The sequence below is a fragment of the Leucopleurus acutus genome (genome assembly GCF_964270905.1).
Source record: "Leucopleurus acutus genome assembly, chromosome: 2".
Lineage (NCBI taxonomy): Eukaryota > Metazoa > Chordata > Mammalia > Artiodactyla > Delphinidae > Leucopleurus > Leucopleurus acutus.
In genome coordinates, this window is record NC_139143.1 from 90,972,494 (window position 1) to 90,990,010 (window position 17,517).

The window sequence follows — 17,517 nt, forward strand, 5'->3', positions numbered from 1 at the left end:
ACTAATTTTTGTATTTATAGTCATTTTTACTACTTTTACCTTTTAACATTTATACTAGCTTTATAAGTGATTAATCCACCATTTTTACAACATTAGATTATTCTCACTTTTACTATATGTTTACCTTTACTAGTGAGATTTATACTTTTATATGTTTTCCTGTTATAATTAGTACCCTTTTCAGCTTAAAGAAGCTCCCTTAACATGTCTTGTAAGCCAGTTTTGTGATGATGAACTCCTTTAGCTTTTTCTTGTCTAAAGAACTCTTCATCTCTCCTTCAATTCTGAATGACAACTTTACTGGATAAGAGTATTCTTGTTTAGAAGTATTTCTTTCAGCAATTCAAATATATCATGCCACTCCCTTCTGGCCTGCAAAGTTTCTGCTGAAAAATCTGTTGGTAGCCTTATGGAGCTTCCCTTGTACCAACAAATTGTTTTTCTCCTGCTGCTTTTAAATTCTCTCCCTGTCTTTAACTTTTGACATTTTAATTATAATGTGTCTTGGTGTGGGTCACTTTGGGCTCATCTTATTTAGAACTTTCTGGGCTTCCAGGATCTGGACGTCCATTTCCTTCCACAGGTTAGGGAAGTTTTCAGCCATTATTTCTTCAGATACATTCTCTGCCCCTTTCTCCCTTTCTTCTCCTTCTTGGACCTCTCTAATGTGAATATTAGTCCACTGGATGTTTTCCTATAAGTCCCTTAAGCCATTGTTGTTTTTGTTTCCTGTTTTTTTCTATTTGCTGCTCTGATTGGGTAGGTTCCACTGTCCTGTCTTTGAGTTCACTGATCCTTTCTTTACTTCGTCTAGTCTGCTCTTGAAGCCCCCTAGTGTTTTTTTTCGGTTCAGTTATTGTATTCTTCAGCTCTGTGACTTCTATCTGGTACTTTCTTATATGTCTTTGTTGAAGTTCTCACTGTGCTCATCCATTCTTCTCCCAAGTTGGGTGAACATCTTTATGACCATTATTTTGAACTCTTTTCAGGTAAATCACTTATCTTTATTTCCTTAAGAACTTTTTCTGGGATTTTATCTTGTTCTTTCATTTGGAACATATCCCTCTGTTTCTTCATTTCCCTTGACTTTCTGTTGACTTTTATGCGTTAGATAAAACAGCCACCTCTCCCAGTCTTGAAAGAGTGGCCTCATGTAGGAGATGAACCTTATTGTTCAAACTTTCCCTAGCTCTCGGTTGTCTCTCAAACTTCTGTGATTGCCTAAGCAGTCTATTTTTAGTGGCTCCCAGTAGTTAAAGGTATGCCAAGACCTGTCAGTGTCCCAAAGGAAAGTATCTCAGCACCTAGATTCAGGCTGACTGGAAGCCAGACCCTCAGGCAGCAGATTTTTTTTAAAATTTATTTATTTTTGGCTGCATTGGGTCTTCATTTCTGTGCGTGGGCTTTCTCTAGCTGTGGCAAGCGGGGGCCACTCTTCATCACAGCGCGCGGGCCTCTCACTATCGCGGCCTTTCTTGTTGCGGAGCACAGACTCCAGACGCGCAGGCTCAGTAGTCGTGGCTCACGGGCGTAGTTGCTCCGCGGCATGTGGGATCCTCCCAGACCAGGGCTCGAACCCGTGTCCCCTGCATTAGCAGGCAGACTCTCAACCACTGCGCCACCAGGGAAGCCCCAGGCAGCAGATTTTAAAGTATGCAAATACTATACAGTCCTGTAGGACTACAAACGTAAGTCCCACTGGCCATTAGAGCCAGGCGATGTGGATATGTCCTCTGGGTAGCCGTTGCAAAAATGGGGGTGCTAAATGATTGTATAAGTTCCTTTCTGGGAGAAACCAGTTACCTGGAACAAGGCAGAAGGGGAGCACAAAGATGGCCTCCATCGTCTCTCAAATACACCTTAGTGGGCTCCTAGATGTGTGCCAGACCAGAAGTCTGCTCCTCAGGCTGAAGCTCCGGGACAAGAAAATAGGCCTCTTCCTCAGAGCGACTGGGTGTATATTTCAGTCTGCTGTTTGTGCTGTGCCGTGGGGTGGTAGCCAGCCAAACGTATTCTCTCTGATTGTTATAGGCCTGTGAAGCTCAAGGATGCAAGCCTTTCTGGCCATGAGAGCCAGGCCATCAGGGAATGTGCCCTGGGCACCAGACCGAAAACCTGGGGCACCTGTCACGTGCAGAAGCTCCCCTCCAGGAGATACTGATGCTCTAAAGTATGCAGATGGAGAATGTAAAGCCAGTGCCCGTCTCCTGAGATCTCTGGAAAGGATTTCTGTAGGACCTTAGATGTGTGTCTAATTAGAACCCTCAGGCCACAGCCTATAGGCCTCTTTCATAGGAAGACTGGGCTCCTTGGACTGTTGCCTCATGCCATGCCCTGGAGGTGGTGGCTGTTTAAAAACTCTTTCTCCCTTGGTTAGAGTTTTGTGGGACCCTTGAGCATAAGTCTCAATGGCCACCAGAGCCAGGTGGTCTAAAGGTGTTCCTTGGGTGGCAGCCACAAAAATCAGGGTGTTGGAGGGGAGGGTACAGGTTCCTTCCCGGGAGATACTAGCAAGCTGGCAGAGGAAGAGCGCAGATGGTGCCTGCCAGCAGCCTTCATCCCTAGGAAGAACCCTGCAGGCCCTTAGGTGTGTGTTAAATTAGATGTCTGCCCTCAGGCTGATGCTTTAAGGCAAGCAAATACGCCTCTTTCACATAAGGTCTGGACGCCTCCCAATCAGCTCCACGCTGTTCTCTGGGGTAAGTGAGTCCAAACATATGAGCCCTTTAAGAGCTGTTTCTCCATTCATTATAGCCTGTGAGTCTTGTGGACACAAGCCCCGTTGGTTTTCCAAGCTAGACATTTTGCGGGCTTGTCTCTCAGATGCAGGTCTTAAAGTTGGGGTGCCTTTGCTGCTCAGGGAGAAGCTCTGGACTTTAGATTCCTTCCTGATTGTGGGTCATCACACTGAGGGTAGAGTTTACGGCCAGATTGTGTCTCAGCCTTTCCTCTCTGCTTCAGTGTGCTTTGCCTGACGTGTAGGAGTTGCTCAGCTAGTTTTTAGGGTTGTTTTTTTTCAGAGGAAATTGTTCCATATGTAGCTGTAGGTTCGGCATGTCTGTGGGAGGAGGCGAATTCAGGATCTTCCTACGTCGTCCTCTTGAGCCGGAACCCGCCCTTCTCTTTAAATAGGGAGCGTTGGCCACTGTGCTAAGTGCCAACTTCTCTTTTTAAGGCGCTGAACTGAGCACCAGGGATAAAATGGAAAAGAACAGACCAGCCCCCAGACCTCATAGGGCTTATAGGTTAGCAGGCAAAAATGGATGTTAGATTATTACATACTTGAGTAATAAATAGTTAGAACTTGAGTTCTATGAAGAAGCAGAGTGAGTACTAAGCCACGACCTAACAGGAGATTCCAACCTAGTCGGAGGGTGGGAAGGGTTTCTTCTGAGATTATTTGAGGCTCAGGACAGGGATTTGAAAGCTCTGGAACCCAGGCAGGTCCGAGGACCTGTGTCTCTTTCAGTGTCTGTGTGTAGATCTCCTCACCTTGTTTACCTTCTTGTGTCACTTGCCGTGGTCTCCTAGTCCATTTCTGGCCATCCTAATTCCCTCCATGACTAAGGGTTATGTCATGAGGGTTAAATGCCACTGACAAACAGTAACTGGTATACATTTAAGCGCTCAATAAATTTGTCTATCAGGAGGAGTTTGGTCATAGAGGGAGATGGTAGATAGATTCAGAAGGGAAATGTGAGAATTCGTTTAGAATGAACAGTTTCGAGGAAGATAACAACTGAAAGGGGTGTCCTCCTTCCCATTCAGCTGCTAGAAAAAGAGGTGTTTTTTTTTTTTTCTGTACGCTGGCCTCTCACTGTTGTGGCCTCTCCCGTTGCAGAGCACAGGCTCCGGACACGCAGGTTCAGCGGCCATGGCTCACGGGCCCAGCCACTCCGTGGCATGTGGGATCTTCCCGGACCGGGGCACGAACCCATGTCCCCTGCATCGGCAGGCGGACTCTCAACCACTGCGCCACCGGGGAAGCCCCATGACTCATTAATACTCTCTGATGTCCAACTTCAGAGACTTGAGAGATGGAGAGAGACCCTAACTCAGATCTCTGGCAAGCCTGGGCATGGATTTCCTTTGGGTGGTATCAGTTCTGATCCAGAAACCAGAGACTCAAGAGATGAGGGTGAAATGTTAAAAATATGGCTGCTTGGGCAGCAGAAAAAAAAAAGCCTGGTAAAGAGCATGCTTGAATTCATTCAGCAAGCACTGATTGTGCCAGATGTTGGGGTGGGTGTGGCCTGATCCACACACTGAGGAACTCTAGTTCCCTGATAAGGGAACAAACCGATAAACAGAGGCCTAGGGGCTAACAGTAAGGTGTGCAAAAACGAGGGCCCGTTGAACCTTTCCCAGGGAACAAAGGCCTGAATAGTATCTGCAAAGGTGAGTCGATTAGCCAGGAGAATGCAGGTTGGGCCAAGGTTGGGTTGGAAGGGGGATGCCAAGGGGACTTGTAGGATGGCAGGGGAAGCAGTGTGGAGCACATTTGTACTGCCCGGGAGTTTGGATGGCTGAGCAGAGATGGGTTTCTGTGCTGAGGTCAAGGATGAAGACATGCATTGGTGAGAGGCAGCCAAGGGGAGTTTGGAAGATGGCGTAGGGCAGTGGTTCTTAGATTTTGACGTGCATCAGAATCACCCGGAAGGCTTATTAAAACAGATCCCTCGTTCTCTCCCCACTCCCCAGAGTTTCTGATTCAGGAGATCTGAATTAGAATGCACTTTCTAGTAAGTTCCCAGGTGGTGCTGACCTAGAAATGACACTTTGAGAGCTGCTGAATTAGAGGAAGGCAGAAAGTAAGGAGACCAGTCAGGAAGCTGTTGCTGATGCCCAGATGTGAAAGGCAGTGGTGGCAGAGAAAGGATTTATAGTGCCAGCTGCCGTGCTAATCCCTTTACATATAATCTCACATAATCCTTTTAACAACTCTGAAACACCACCCTTATTCTAGAGTAAGTGAAGCACAAAGAGACTAAATTCCGTGCCTGTGGTCGACAGGGCCACTGTGTCCAGGGTGTTAAGACACAAAGCCCAGGCTCTCAGCCACCACACTGGAACCAGCAGTGGTCGGTGACCGGCAGGGCGGCGGGGCCACAGCAAGGTAGGGGAGAGAAGCCTCCCGTGACTTCCAGGGTTCTAAAGTGGCAACAGGGCGACAGATGCCTTTGCCTAGAGCATGTTCATTGTGAGGGACCTCAGACTCGGGTTTGCTACTGGGGTTAAGGCTCTGTCGTGTGCTGTGCTCTTTCTGAAAGAATACAGATGTCCAGGAGACAACTGGATTTATGGGTCTGGGGCTCAGGAGGGAGGACCAGATTGGAGAGTCAGGAAGCATCATGGAGGTGGTCCGTTGTGAAACCCCAGGAAGACTATGAGGCGGGAGTGGGTGAGGACCTCCCGAGCAGCCAAGGGGCAGGTGGAGATGAGGGGAAAGGTGAGCAGAGGGCAGAGGTGATGTCGGAGAGACACGGCGGCTGTTTCAGGAGGCGTGTGATGGAGTCACAGGTGCTGCAGAGGCCAAGGAAGGACCGGGGAGTGCCCAGTGGATTAACAGTCAGATCGGTGACGACCTCAACCAGGACAACTTCGGTGGACCGGTGTTAATGGGAGCCGGCAGGAGGCAGAGGGATGAAGAAGTGATGGGCACTCTCCTTAGAAGCTTGTCCATCAAAGGAAGGAGGGTGAGAGCTAAAGCGATAAGGAAGCAGTAAGGATGTTGAAAATGGCAAGAGCTCAGATTATCGACGTGGCCAAAGGGGCAGGTGGTCGAAAGTGTTGGGAGGGCATCACAGAGGGTGACCAAGAGGGCATGGCCCTGGGGATGTCTGGAGGGCATTGCAGGGGAGGGGAGGGGGGGGAGTCAAGGGGGCTCAGCTGCGTATTTGTGGGCTAGACCGTTTCCATTGTTCTGGAGCAAATTTTAGCTCCTCCGGACGGGGCTGAAGTTAGTGGGTGAATGTAAAGGCGTACGAGGAGGCCCGGGCACTTACTCTTGCTGCGTGTAGGAAGCCTGGAAAAATCTGGCCCTTTGGGAGGCCTGGCTTTGGTGCCAGCTTTGCCTGTTGCTTATCTGCGGCCTCTAGATCAAACGTTTGGCTTGTAAAACTTTTTATTCAAGGGATTGTCAAACAGAGAAAGGGCAGAGGTATTCTGGTGGAAAGACGGCGGGAGGTTCCGCTCTGCCCTTGTCCTGCTCTGCCTTCCCCGCCGTGTTCCCAGAAGCCCAGGGCTGCACAGAGGCCTGGCCAGAAAGCTATCCGGGGTCACCTCCAGAGTCTACGGTCTCAGGCTGCTTCAAATGCCTCTAGGTAGGGAATACCCATGACCTTCATCTGGGGTGTGTTCACTGGTCAGCTGTCAGGCGTGCCAGGGAACAGACGCTCAGGGAGTAGAGGAGAGGCCAGCAAGCCTCTGACAAGGCTGTGCCAGTCTAAGCACGTGGGGCAGCCTCATTCTTGCTCTCAGAGCTATGTCCTCAGGGAGGACTCAGGAACCACCGGCCCTGAGCCTGAGCTCTCTGTTAGTTCTTAGCTTTATCCTAGGTTCCTTATGTTCGGCTGAACAAGTGTCTCTTTAAAAATGACTTGCCTACAGGCACAGAGATCATCCTGGAAGAAAGTGCCCCGGGAAAGACTGGTGGGTTGGACTAAGGCGGCACAGACCACCTGGCCCTCCCAGTGCCCCTAGCAGGAGAGGCTGGGGGTAATGACTGGCTGGGATGTGGGCGTCAGCCGTTCCCTTCCCATCTGCACAGCTTGGAAGTGAGCACAAGAGGCATGAGCAATGAATTAAGCTTTTCAGAGAAAAAATACTCGAACCCAATCTACGACCACCTGGCAGGCCATGATCATTGATGCCCGAAGTAAGGACTCCTCATTGCATTGGCTTGAAGCAAGGACAGCCTTCAAGTACAGGTAGTTAACAGCACGCAGGTTGGATTACTGAGCGATGGGACTTGAGGGGGCCTTTTACACTCACTCTTTGAAAGCCGGAGGTATACTTGACCTTGCAGTAAACAGATCTTTCACCTTTTTTTCTTAAGTAGCTTCTGGAAAATAAGCACTCTCTGAAATGGAGCCATTCGATGCTAAATTAGGAACGAGTTACGTGGAAGGGAAGCTCTTTGTGATGTCCTAACAGACTGTGCATAATAGGTAGGTTTCTGCTTCTCAGACAGATCTTCGTCTAGAGACACTTGAGGCTGTCGTGGTGGCGGTGATGATCTAAGAGACCACAGGTGGGGCTGTGACCAGGACGGGAAGAGGAGGCCCTCCCCTGAGGGTCTGAAAAATCCTTCTAGTGAAGGGTGTGTCCGTCAAGAAGCAGATGTGAAGGCAGCAGGGGGAGTTCCAGCCATACCACCCGCAGTGGCCCACGGGAAAATGGGGAGGTAAGCTCACCTACTCAGACCACGAAAGCACGGGCAGAAAGTTTCCCCTTAATCTGTGGTCCTTAAACTTGAATGTGAAATCAGAGTCACCTGGAGACTTATTAAACAGATGGCTGGTTAGCTTCCGGTTCAGTGGCCCCGGCTTTGCTGTGCTAACAAGTTCCAATGATGCCGATGAAGCCCCTGGCCAGGGACTCGTGTGCTGGGAACCACGGCTCCAGACCGATCACATAAGACAATCTGGACCATGGAAGTGATGAGGGCATGAGACCAATTCCATTATAATAGCCATCTTTATTTGTAAAAATCCAGATATAAAATGTATTCTTTCAGTCTTTCCGAGTTTTCCTTTTTACAAAAACAACAAGGCACATAAAAACCTTCCCCGATGTTGTTCCCACAGACGGATGTTTCTCGGGCAGCCCTCCCCCCTCCCCCCCATATAGCTACATGCTTCATTCCGGGACAGCTCGCTTCTTCCCCCACATGCTTCGGTGCTTTCCTACCAGGGTAGAATTCCGAATTCCGAGACTGAAGTACACAAAGAGGGGGTGGGTGGTGGGTGCAGAGTGTGTGGCGTGATGCTCCCCGGCGTGCAGGAGGGGGTCTAGTAGTAGGTCTCCTTCTCTACCCAGCCTGGGGGGGGCCACAGAAAAAGAGAGAGAGAAGCGACAGTGAGTCTTCCTCCTCGGGAGGGGGCAGAGGGAAAGACAGAAAGAATGGACCTCAGGGGAACAAAGCCAAGGGCGGGGCGGGGTGTTTGACCCAAATTCAATCTGGGCCCTCAACTGTATTTATTTAAATGCTTTTAAGAGTAATGTGTTAATTGGAAAGATGGTTTTGATTTCTGACCACGTTTCCACTGCATCCTATTCGGTTTGTATTTGGTCAGTTCTGAAACCTCAACTGAGATCTCCATTCTGAAGCTGGGCTGTGACTCAAGTCAGTTTACAGTTGGCTTCCAATGGACTTAGCCAAGCAGACTGATTGTGGAGGAGCCCAAACACTTCAAAGGAAACAGAGCAAAAGCCAGCGGCCCCACAGGCACCCCTCCGCAGCCCGCACCCCCAACTAAAAGTGCCTGTTCTTACCGCCAGGGCGTCGCCTGATGATGAGCTTTCGGACTTCGTCATACACGAAGATGAGAAGAGAGTAGGGGAAGGCACAGAACCACCAGGTAGGTCTGGAAGTAGAAGCAAGTGACAGTTTATACGTGTACGCGCAACTCAAAGGAAAAAGAAACCGCACGTCAGCATAGTGATCATGAACTAATCAGCCTGAAAGGAGAAGCCAAGTACAGTCATGGGTAGCCGGCCGAGCACGGACACAGAACACACAATGAAAACAGCCCGCTGCTGCGCGCTCAGGGCCCGGAGCGGCAGAAGAAAGCGGACTGCCACCTTCAGTTGGGTTTTCCATGAAAACTGGTTTGTAGGTCAGCTTAGATTTTTTTTTGTTGTTGACGATTCCAGAGCAACTGGACATTTTCTTTCTTCCGTTTCTGAAGTATTTAAGAAGCTCACTCAAGTTTATCTGTCTGATGTCCTGGCACCTGAAGATAAAGAACTGCCAGTGTGGGTCACAACCAGCTGAATCATCCCCCGAATGTGGTCTCTGACAGTGGGGCAGTCAGGAGTGCACTGAGTCCCAGACCTGGGGAACAAGAAGCTGAACCCTAGCAGAGATCCGAGGCCTTTGGGGGCCCAGGGGCTGCTGCCACAGCCCCCAGCCTGGAAACAGGCTCCCCAGGCAGCTTCCAAAGGAGGCTGACGCTTTCTTGACTACCAGCTTCCCGCAGCAACCACTGGAGGAAGACTGTCCCAAGGCAGAGCTCTGGCATCTCCTCCTCCTCTTCCTGTCTTGTGTGTCCTCCACATGCTAGAAGATGACCTCGTTTGACTTGGGGACCCTTGTTACTAAGCCACCTTCCACACTGGGTAGAACCTATTGGGAACAAGTTCTCTAGTCATAGCAAAAGATGCCCTGAGGCACCACCAGCCTGTTGTAGGCAGAGATTTTCCATTTGGGCCTTTTACAGAGCTCTGATCCTCCTGGCCTCCTCTTAACAAACAATGGCCCAAGATGACAGGATTCACCTTGGATAAGACTTGCCCCTGTTTTGTGCCAGCTCTGTGCAGGGGGCTGGAGACACAAAGTCAAAACAGATGTCGTGGTCCATGCTCTGAAAATAACAATCTATGCGAGCAGAAGTGACAATAATGGCAAAGGAGGGCTGCTGCTGCACGTGCCCAGGAGGGTGAGATCACATGGGGACAAGCCCTGAGAAAACCAACCTTGAAGAACGATCGGGATTGATGGGGTGAGAAGGGAACAGCCTTCCCAAACATGTAGGCAGAAGAGAAGTACTGAATTCACCTAACGTAAGCCTGGATGGGTATAAGGCTAGGAAGACAGGCTGGCACAGTAACAAGACCCTGGATGCCAGGCTCCCCTTGCACCACAGATAGGCAGTCAGGGAAGCCAACAGGGTTTGGTTACTTTTGGGATGAGATCAGTGAGAGGAGGTGAAGGGCAACAGGCTAGTCGAGAGTCCATATGGGTCTGAGCGAGCATGGGAAGACTGATGTTTAGATCAAAAGCTTGACTCGTAGGGTCCCATTTTCTGTGGTTTAGCATATTTTAATAGGTTGCAGCTGCCTAACCTTAACCAGCTGGCAGACACCACAAACGCACTCAATGCTTCAAAATACTACTAGAGTTTGTGGCAAATCCTGTATGTGAAAAGTCAGGTGTATCAAAAGTGCAGTCATTCACCATGTCTAAGGCCAGTCTGGTTCTGGCCAAAGACTAGGAGTCAGTCTCCTCTGATCCTCCACCCATGATCTCCTAACACTACCCGTGCTCGACTGTAAAGTAAAAAGACCTCGGATCTGCTCCACCATTGTCCTTCGAGAGCAGAAGAGTCAGAGGGCCACAGAGGTGAGGGACTTGCCAGGCGACGCAGTGACTGGGTGGGCCAATCAAGACTGGAACCTGTGCCCCCAAACTCCAGCATATCCCCCACTGGTCTCAAGACGACGGGGCTGTGGCCACGGGGGACCTGAGCGCTCAGTGCAGTTGGCTGGTGGGCAAGCCCAAGGGCCAGAGCCCGGCTGGCCCTAGTGACAGCAAATCCTAAGCACAGTCTGGGGATTTGCTGGTCTGCATTACTGAGTCAGCCTTTCCTCATTTTCCAATCCAGAGGAACTCTTGTACACATCACCCAAGAGTTCCCAAAATAACAGCTACTAACGTGTGTCATGAGAGGAAAAGCCACACTTACTATTTCCCACTTTCTGGAGCTAGAAGAGGATGGACTTACTTGAGGGGATACATCCTCAGGGCAACACCCATTCCAGGGCAGTAGGAAAGGAAAGCAGCAAGGGCCGTCTCTTCGAAGAGGCCAAATATTAAGATCTTGTTCCTAAAAAAACAAGGAGTGGGGAAAAGTTAAAAAACACAAACAGAAGTGTATCTTCTAATGCTACGTGTCAAATGGCAGGTCGATGTCTTTATGTATTATTAGTTGTACTTAGGAACCTGACTGAGGTCAGATGAAAAAAACCTAGAAAACATTTTGCTTCCTCAATTTGCTCCACAAATAAGTTTCCAGAAACTCTGCCCTGGGTGTCAGGTGCTGGGCTTTTGGCGAAGGGTTTAGATGTCACCAGACCCCTTCTTTGAGCCAGAACCCCCTGACTGTGCCCTACTCACTTCATCCCCTGCTGGAAGACAGAATTCCTCCTGGTCTTGCAGATGACCAAGTCGGCCCACTGCACCACCACGATGCTGACAAAGAAGGCGGTGTGGCAGGTGAACTCCACGATCTTCCTCTGTTCGTAGGTCTGAAATGCATAAGGCAGACAGATGAGCATGCGTGTCCGGAGGCCATGTGGCCCCACCCCGTGGGGCTGGAGGAGCTCCGTCCAGCACTGGTCAGGCGGGCAGCCCTCACTCACCCACTGCTGCCCGTAGCTATCTTCCACGTCGTTGATCCAGCGGTCATCCCAGTCTACTCGGACGCCCAGCAGGTGCGTCGGGAGGAAGCCGTTCTCAGCCATAATCACAAAGTAAGTGAAAAAGCCCCCCAGGGCCTGGATCATACCTGAGAGGTTGGAAAGACAACTTGAATGCCAGGGCCTGGAGGAAGGTCTTGGTCACTCACAGGCTATGACCGGTGGGACAGACAACCCGGGACACACTCCTCGCTCACACCTGCTCCACTATGAGTCACTTTTTAGAGCTTAAAAGACAGTACCCGGGCCTTGCTCTTAAACACCCATCTCTATTACTCAATCATCTGCTTCTATAAGGGCACGACCCTTGGGGGTAAAAATCCATTTCCCTACATTTTAATTTCTGAAAAGTTATGACTTTCCCTCCCATGTCTCAACATGTTTGCACACCGCCTTTTTCCCAGCCGCCGTGGAGATCAAGAAAGCGGCACTTTCTGACCTAATCTTCCTCCTCTCCCCCACTTTCAGGGTCGTTCTCCCCAGGACCCAATCCAATCACTATGCCCTCAACTTCCTGGGGTGGGATTTCAGCCCACGCTCTGGACACAGTCTTCCTTCTGCTCAAAATTAGGTCTTTCTGGCCATCAGCCAATTACTTTGTTGTCAGCAACTGTCAAATCAATCTTTTCCACGTTTCCGTAATGTACTCATCTGTCCCATTTTACCCGAGGGTTCGCAGTGATGTAACCCATTACTCCAGAAGAACAAGTTGCTAATGGTGGCTTCACCAAGTTTTCCTAAAGGCAGAGGATTTAGGATCAAAGGGTATTTTCACTGCCCACCGCCTAGACCACCTGTTAGCTGGTCATGCGCCACTGGTGGAACAGAAATCAAGCACTGGGGGTGGGGAGAGTGGGTGTGCGGAGTAGCCACTTGGCAGTGACCTATTAGCCAAACCTGCAAACTCTGGACAGTGAGTTAGGATTTGCAGAGTCAAATGAGTGACAGATACTAGGTTTCCCCAGGAAAAGCCGCCTTTGAGTTAATGGTGCAGCTCCCAGGAACTGTGCCTGGCACTGGAAAGGCTCTGTGAGCAGGGGCATCCTCAGTCCTAGGGCAGATGAGCTCAGTCGCAGGTGCCCAGTCTAGAGAACTATGGGTTCTTGGCAGACGGCAAAAGATTTATTCTCACTTGGAAAGGAATCTAAAAAAAAATCCCCAGTCTCACCCTAGGTCATGGCTCATCCTAGATTTGAAAGTCACCCAACACGTGAAGTCTCAGAAGGCAGACACCACCCCTCCAGATACTTTAAATCCGCCAGCTCACCAATCTGTCCGTAGGCCATGCTGATCAACCGCTCGTTCACGAGTTTGTCCGTCTGGGGGTTTCTGGGCTGTCTCTTCATGATGTCGCTCTCAGCCTGCTCGTAAGCCAGGGAGATGGCAGGAACCTGGGGAGGAGGGGCGAGAAGGGATTTAAAATGATCAGAAACCAGCAAGCTGATGTTGTGAACCTTTTGTTTTAAAATTCTTGCCCTCCCTTTAAAAAATGTTTTTCGTGGGCTTCCCTGGTGGCGCAGTGGTTGAGAGTCTGCCTGCCGATGCAGGGGACACGGGCTCGTGCCCCGGTCTGGGAAGATCCCACGTGCCGCGGAGCGGCTGGGCCCGTGAGCCATGGCCGCTGGGCCAGCGCATCCGGAGCCTGTGCTCCGCAACGGGAGAGGCCACAACAGTGAAAGGCCCGCGTACCGCAAAAAAATAAAAAAAGTAGTTTTTCATAACATGAGATATTACGAGTCCCACTTTCAAAAAAAGTAAAAAAGGGGGCAAAATTATACAAAAGGGAAGATTTCTATCTGATAAATAGATGTTGTCAGCTGTCTTGAGGAATAACACTCAGTCTTTGATGCTGAGGCTACCACACGTTGGAAATGTCGCTACCGAGAATTTCTTTTCCTTACAGTGGCCACGGGGACCCAGAGAGCACAGCGGTGAATGCTAATGCCACACCGTAACACTATGATGTGTGGAAGCCGCGACAGTCACTCACCATGTCTGTTCCCAAGTCGATGCAGAGGATGGTGACAGTCCCCAGGGGTAGTGGAATGTTGGCAATAATAAATATCAGGAAGGGGGTGATCTCTGGAATGTTACTGGTGAGGGTGTAGGCAATGGATTTCTTCAAGTTATCAAAAATCAGACGACCTACGAAAGCAAAAGATTGTTTTTACCGTAGAGCTTAATGGGAGGGACCAGACCCTGCACACATCCCTTAAGCTCACAGACACGGACACGGCTCGGCAGCATCCGGGTGAGGTTTTGGTGGTCGCTTTACACGCAGCACGCTCACCTTCCTCTACTCCAGTCACAATTGAGGCAAAGTTGTCATCCAGGAGAATCATGTCGGCAGCTTGCTTGGACACATCTGAGCCAGCAATCCCCATGGCAACCCCGATGTCAGCCTTCTTCAAAGCCGGAGAGTCATTGACACCGTCGCCAGTGACAGCCACAATGGCGCCCTGCCGGAAAAAGGAGGGATGCGGGTTAGGAATCGTGTAGTCTAGCGATGGGTATAAGGAAGGTGCAGCCTCCAGTCGCCTCTCAAGACAGACACTGCTCCTTTCCCACTGAGACTCTACAGAGACGCGGAACCATCTCAGCCAGGAATGCACACAGCCAGAGTCCAGGAGTGACAGCAGATGTGTCCCTCACCTTGTTCACAAGGGCTACTCCAAGTCATGACTTGGGTGAGTGGCGCTTTGGAAAGCCCCCCCACCCCCACCCCCAGGTCTTTCCCAGGTATGGGATGCGAGTCTCCTGGACAGTCACATCTCCAGTGTACACATTAGGACCCTGCTCTGCTACTCCAGGCGAGTGCCGAAGCTCCGGCTGTGGGCCATAGCGAAGACCTGCACAGTGGAGTCCGTGTCTCGGCTGAGCCGTGAGCCAGTCACCACCCTTCTCTCTATGCCTGGAGTGTCTCACTGGCACGTGTATACTGAGACTGAGAGAAACTGGCTCGTGTTTCCACCACTGTTGCTTTGTTTTTTGTTTTTCCTGGAACTGCCATCACCGAGGTCAGTGGCGCCTGAAAGAGCCCGGCCCCGGCTGTGCGCTGACCTGTCTCTGGCAGCCTTCCACAATGATGAGCTTCTGCTGCGGAGAGGTCCTGGCAAACACGATCTCCGTGTGGTACTTCAGAATGTCATCCAGCTGCTCGGAAGTCATGTCCTTCAGATCACTCCCATGTACCACGCAGGCCTTGGCATCCCTACCATTAGGACCGAGAGACAAGTCACCTGTCACTTCACCAGCACGGTGCTCATCCCCAAGAAGGAATGTTGCCACACTACGCAGAACACTTCGTAAACACCACGAAGCCAGAGGGAACTGTCCCCATCATGTATTATCTGTGCAGTGTTTTACAGGTTACAAAGCATTTTCATATATAGTATCTCATTCAAGACTCACAATAATCACTGGGCAGGCCTGCCTCTCATCTTCCTTTCCCCATCTTTATAAGACGCATTGAAATAACATAACTAAGTTTTAGGCGGTGACAGAGCTGACCGAAAACCAAACCCAAAGTAGGGTTTGGCTGGGGGTGAGTGGGGGTGGCCCTAAACCTGAACAGAACATTAAAAACAAAGTTGTCTCAAGTTATCTATTCTACTTTATTACCAAAATCTCCCTTTCTGGCCTGAGCTACCTGGACAATTGTGCCTTGCCCATTTTATTTTGTTAGTGTGGCCCTGAAAATGACAAGGTGCTCGGTGCAGGGCCGTAGCGCAGTGGTTAACAGTGTGAACTCAGAAGCTAGACTGCCGGGTGTACTGCGTGACTCAGCCTCAGCTCCCTGCTCCGCAAGGTGGGAGTATCACCCACCTTCGTGGGTACCGTAGCAAGTGCTTAGAACGGCAGGCACCATCTAAGCGTTGCTTATGGTGACCGCTCTTATTGAAAACCCTCCCTAGGAACAAGGCTGTTTTCTGGCACTGGAGGGGCGTCCCTAACCCAGAGCAAGCCTAGAAGCAAACTGTGTAGAACCAAGCTGAAGATGCCCAACTTCCAGCACCTGCACATTCAAGGCAACAGTGGTCTGACCTTCCTGCCTTACCTGGGGTTCACCTGGCTCACTGGAATGTTGAGGCGGGCAGCGATGTCTTCTACAGTCTCGTTTCCTTCCGAGATTATGCCCACACCTTTGGCAATGGCTTTGGCTGTGATTGGATGGTCTCCGGTGACCATGATGACCTGTGACAAGGAAGAGGACGATTTACTAAACGCAGCTGCCTAGCAAATGACCTTGAGAAGTCTTACGAGTACGCAAGAATAAATGTCAAGGATGATTCGGCTTGTAATATCAAAGGGAAAGAAACGCAAATATAAAACCGATAAACACGAACTAGCCCGAAATATAGACGTGAGTTCACAGAAGACACAAAGCAATACCCAGTCTTTATCTTGGTGCACAATCACACAGAATAAACGGTATCTTTGTCCTTTTACACCATCACAGAAAAATACTCAAATTTACTGAAACCAACAACAACAACAAAAAACAATAAAAATCTGATACTGGTGAGTAAAGGGTCAGCATTCTGAAACTGGCCCAATTTGGAGGGAAAGCAGTAAGTAACAAGAATTCAAATCACTCACTGCTCTTTCTGACCCCAGATTATATTTAGAATACAGTCGAGGTGGTAGGAGGATAATTTTTACAAAGCTTTTCAGGGCAGTAGTACTCATGAGAATGAGAAGGCGGAGAATCAAACAGCCAGCAACAAGACAGACCACACGAACTACACTGAACCACGCTGTATCAGCGCACCTGAACAATACGCTGCAACTTAAGACCAATACAGAGTACACCAAACATTCCTTCCAAAACCAGTTAACTGAAAACACACAACACATGCCATTTACTGCATGAAGTGTATTAATTTAGAACAAGGCAAATATTTCAAAATAACACTCTACGACATAAATCACAGCAAGATCCTTTTTGACCCACCTCTTAAAGAAATGGAAATAACAACAAAAATAAACAAACGGGACCTAATAAAACTTAAAAAGCTTTTGCACAGCAAAGGAAATCATAAACAAGACGAAAAGACAACTCTCAGAATGGGAGAAAATATTTGCAAACGAAGCAACTGACAGAGGATTAATCTCCAAAATATACAAGCGGCTCATGCAGCTCGGTATCAAAAAACCAAACAACCCAATCCAAAAATGGGCAGGAGGCCTAAATAGACATTTCTCCAAAGAAGATATACAGATTGCCAACAAACACATGAAAGGATGCTCAACATCACTAATCACTAGAGAAACGCAAATCAAAACTACAATGAGGTATCACCTCACACCGGTCAGAATGGCCATCATCAAAAAGTCTACAAACAATAAATGCTGGAGAGGGTGTGGAGAAAAGGGAACACTCTTGCACTGCTGGTGGGAATGTAAATTGATACAGCCACTATGGAGAACAGTGTGGAGGTTCCTTAAAAAACTACAAATAGAACTACCACACGACCCAGCAATCCCATTACTGGGCATATACCGAGAAAACCATAATTCAGAAAGAGTCATGTACCACAGTGTTCACTGCAGCTCTATTTACAATAGCCAGGACATGGAAGCAACCTAAGTGTCCATTGACAGATGAATGGATAAAGAAGATGTGGCACATATACACAATGGAATATTACTCAGCCATGAAAAGAAACGAAATTGAGTTATTTGTAGTGAGGTGGATGGACCTAGAGACTGTCATACAGAATGAAGTAAGTCAGAAAGAGAAAAACAAATACCGTATGCTAACACATATATATGGAATCTTAAAAAAAAAAAAAAAAAGGTTCTTCAGAACCTAGGGGCAGGACAGGAATAAAGACACAGACGTAGAGAATGGACTTGAGGACATGGGGAGGGGGAAGGGTAGGCTGAGACGAAGTGAGAGAGTGGCATGGACATATATACACTACCAAACGTAAAACAGACAGCTAGTGGGAAGCAGCCGCATAGCACAGGGAGATCAGCTCGGTGCTTTGTGACCACCTAGAGGGGTGGGATAGGGAAGGTGGGAGGGAGATGCAAGAGGGAGGGGATATGGGGATATATGAATATGTATAGCTGACTCACTTTGTTATACAG

At 49.2% G+C, this 17,517-nt stretch overlaps 1 protein-coding gene across 1 annotated transcript in view; it reads right to left on the reverse strand.

Annotated features, from left to right (window-relative positions):
- Positions 1–7,685: 7,685 nt before the first annotated feature.
- ATP1A1 (ATPase Na+/K+ transporting subunit alpha 1) overlaps positions 7,686–17,517 on the reverse strand; it is a 33,213-nt gene continuing 23,381 nt past the window's right edge. Inside the window, exons 14-23 of the mRNA XM_082832350.1 lie at positions 15,479–15,615; positions 14,482–14,632; positions 13,712–13,880; positions 13,412–13,566; positions 12,689–12,812; positions 11,365–11,510; positions 11,120–11,250; positions 10,728–10,829; positions 8,497–8,588; positions 7,686–8,041 (exon numbers count right to left, since the gene is read on the reverse strand). Coding sequence (XP_082688476.1) covers positions 8,013–8,041; positions 8,497–8,588; positions 10,728–10,829; positions 11,120–11,250; positions 11,365–11,510; positions 12,689–12,812; positions 13,412–13,566; positions 13,712–13,880; positions 14,482–14,632; positions 15,479–15,615 — 1,236 coding nt within the window. The 3' untranslated portion in view covers positions 7,686–8,012. The remainder of the gene's footprint in view (positions 8,042–8,496; positions 8,589–10,727; positions 10,830–11,119; positions 11,251–11,364; positions 11,511–12,688; positions 12,813–13,411; positions 13,567–13,711; positions 13,881–14,481; positions 14,633–15,478; positions 15,616–17,517) is intronic.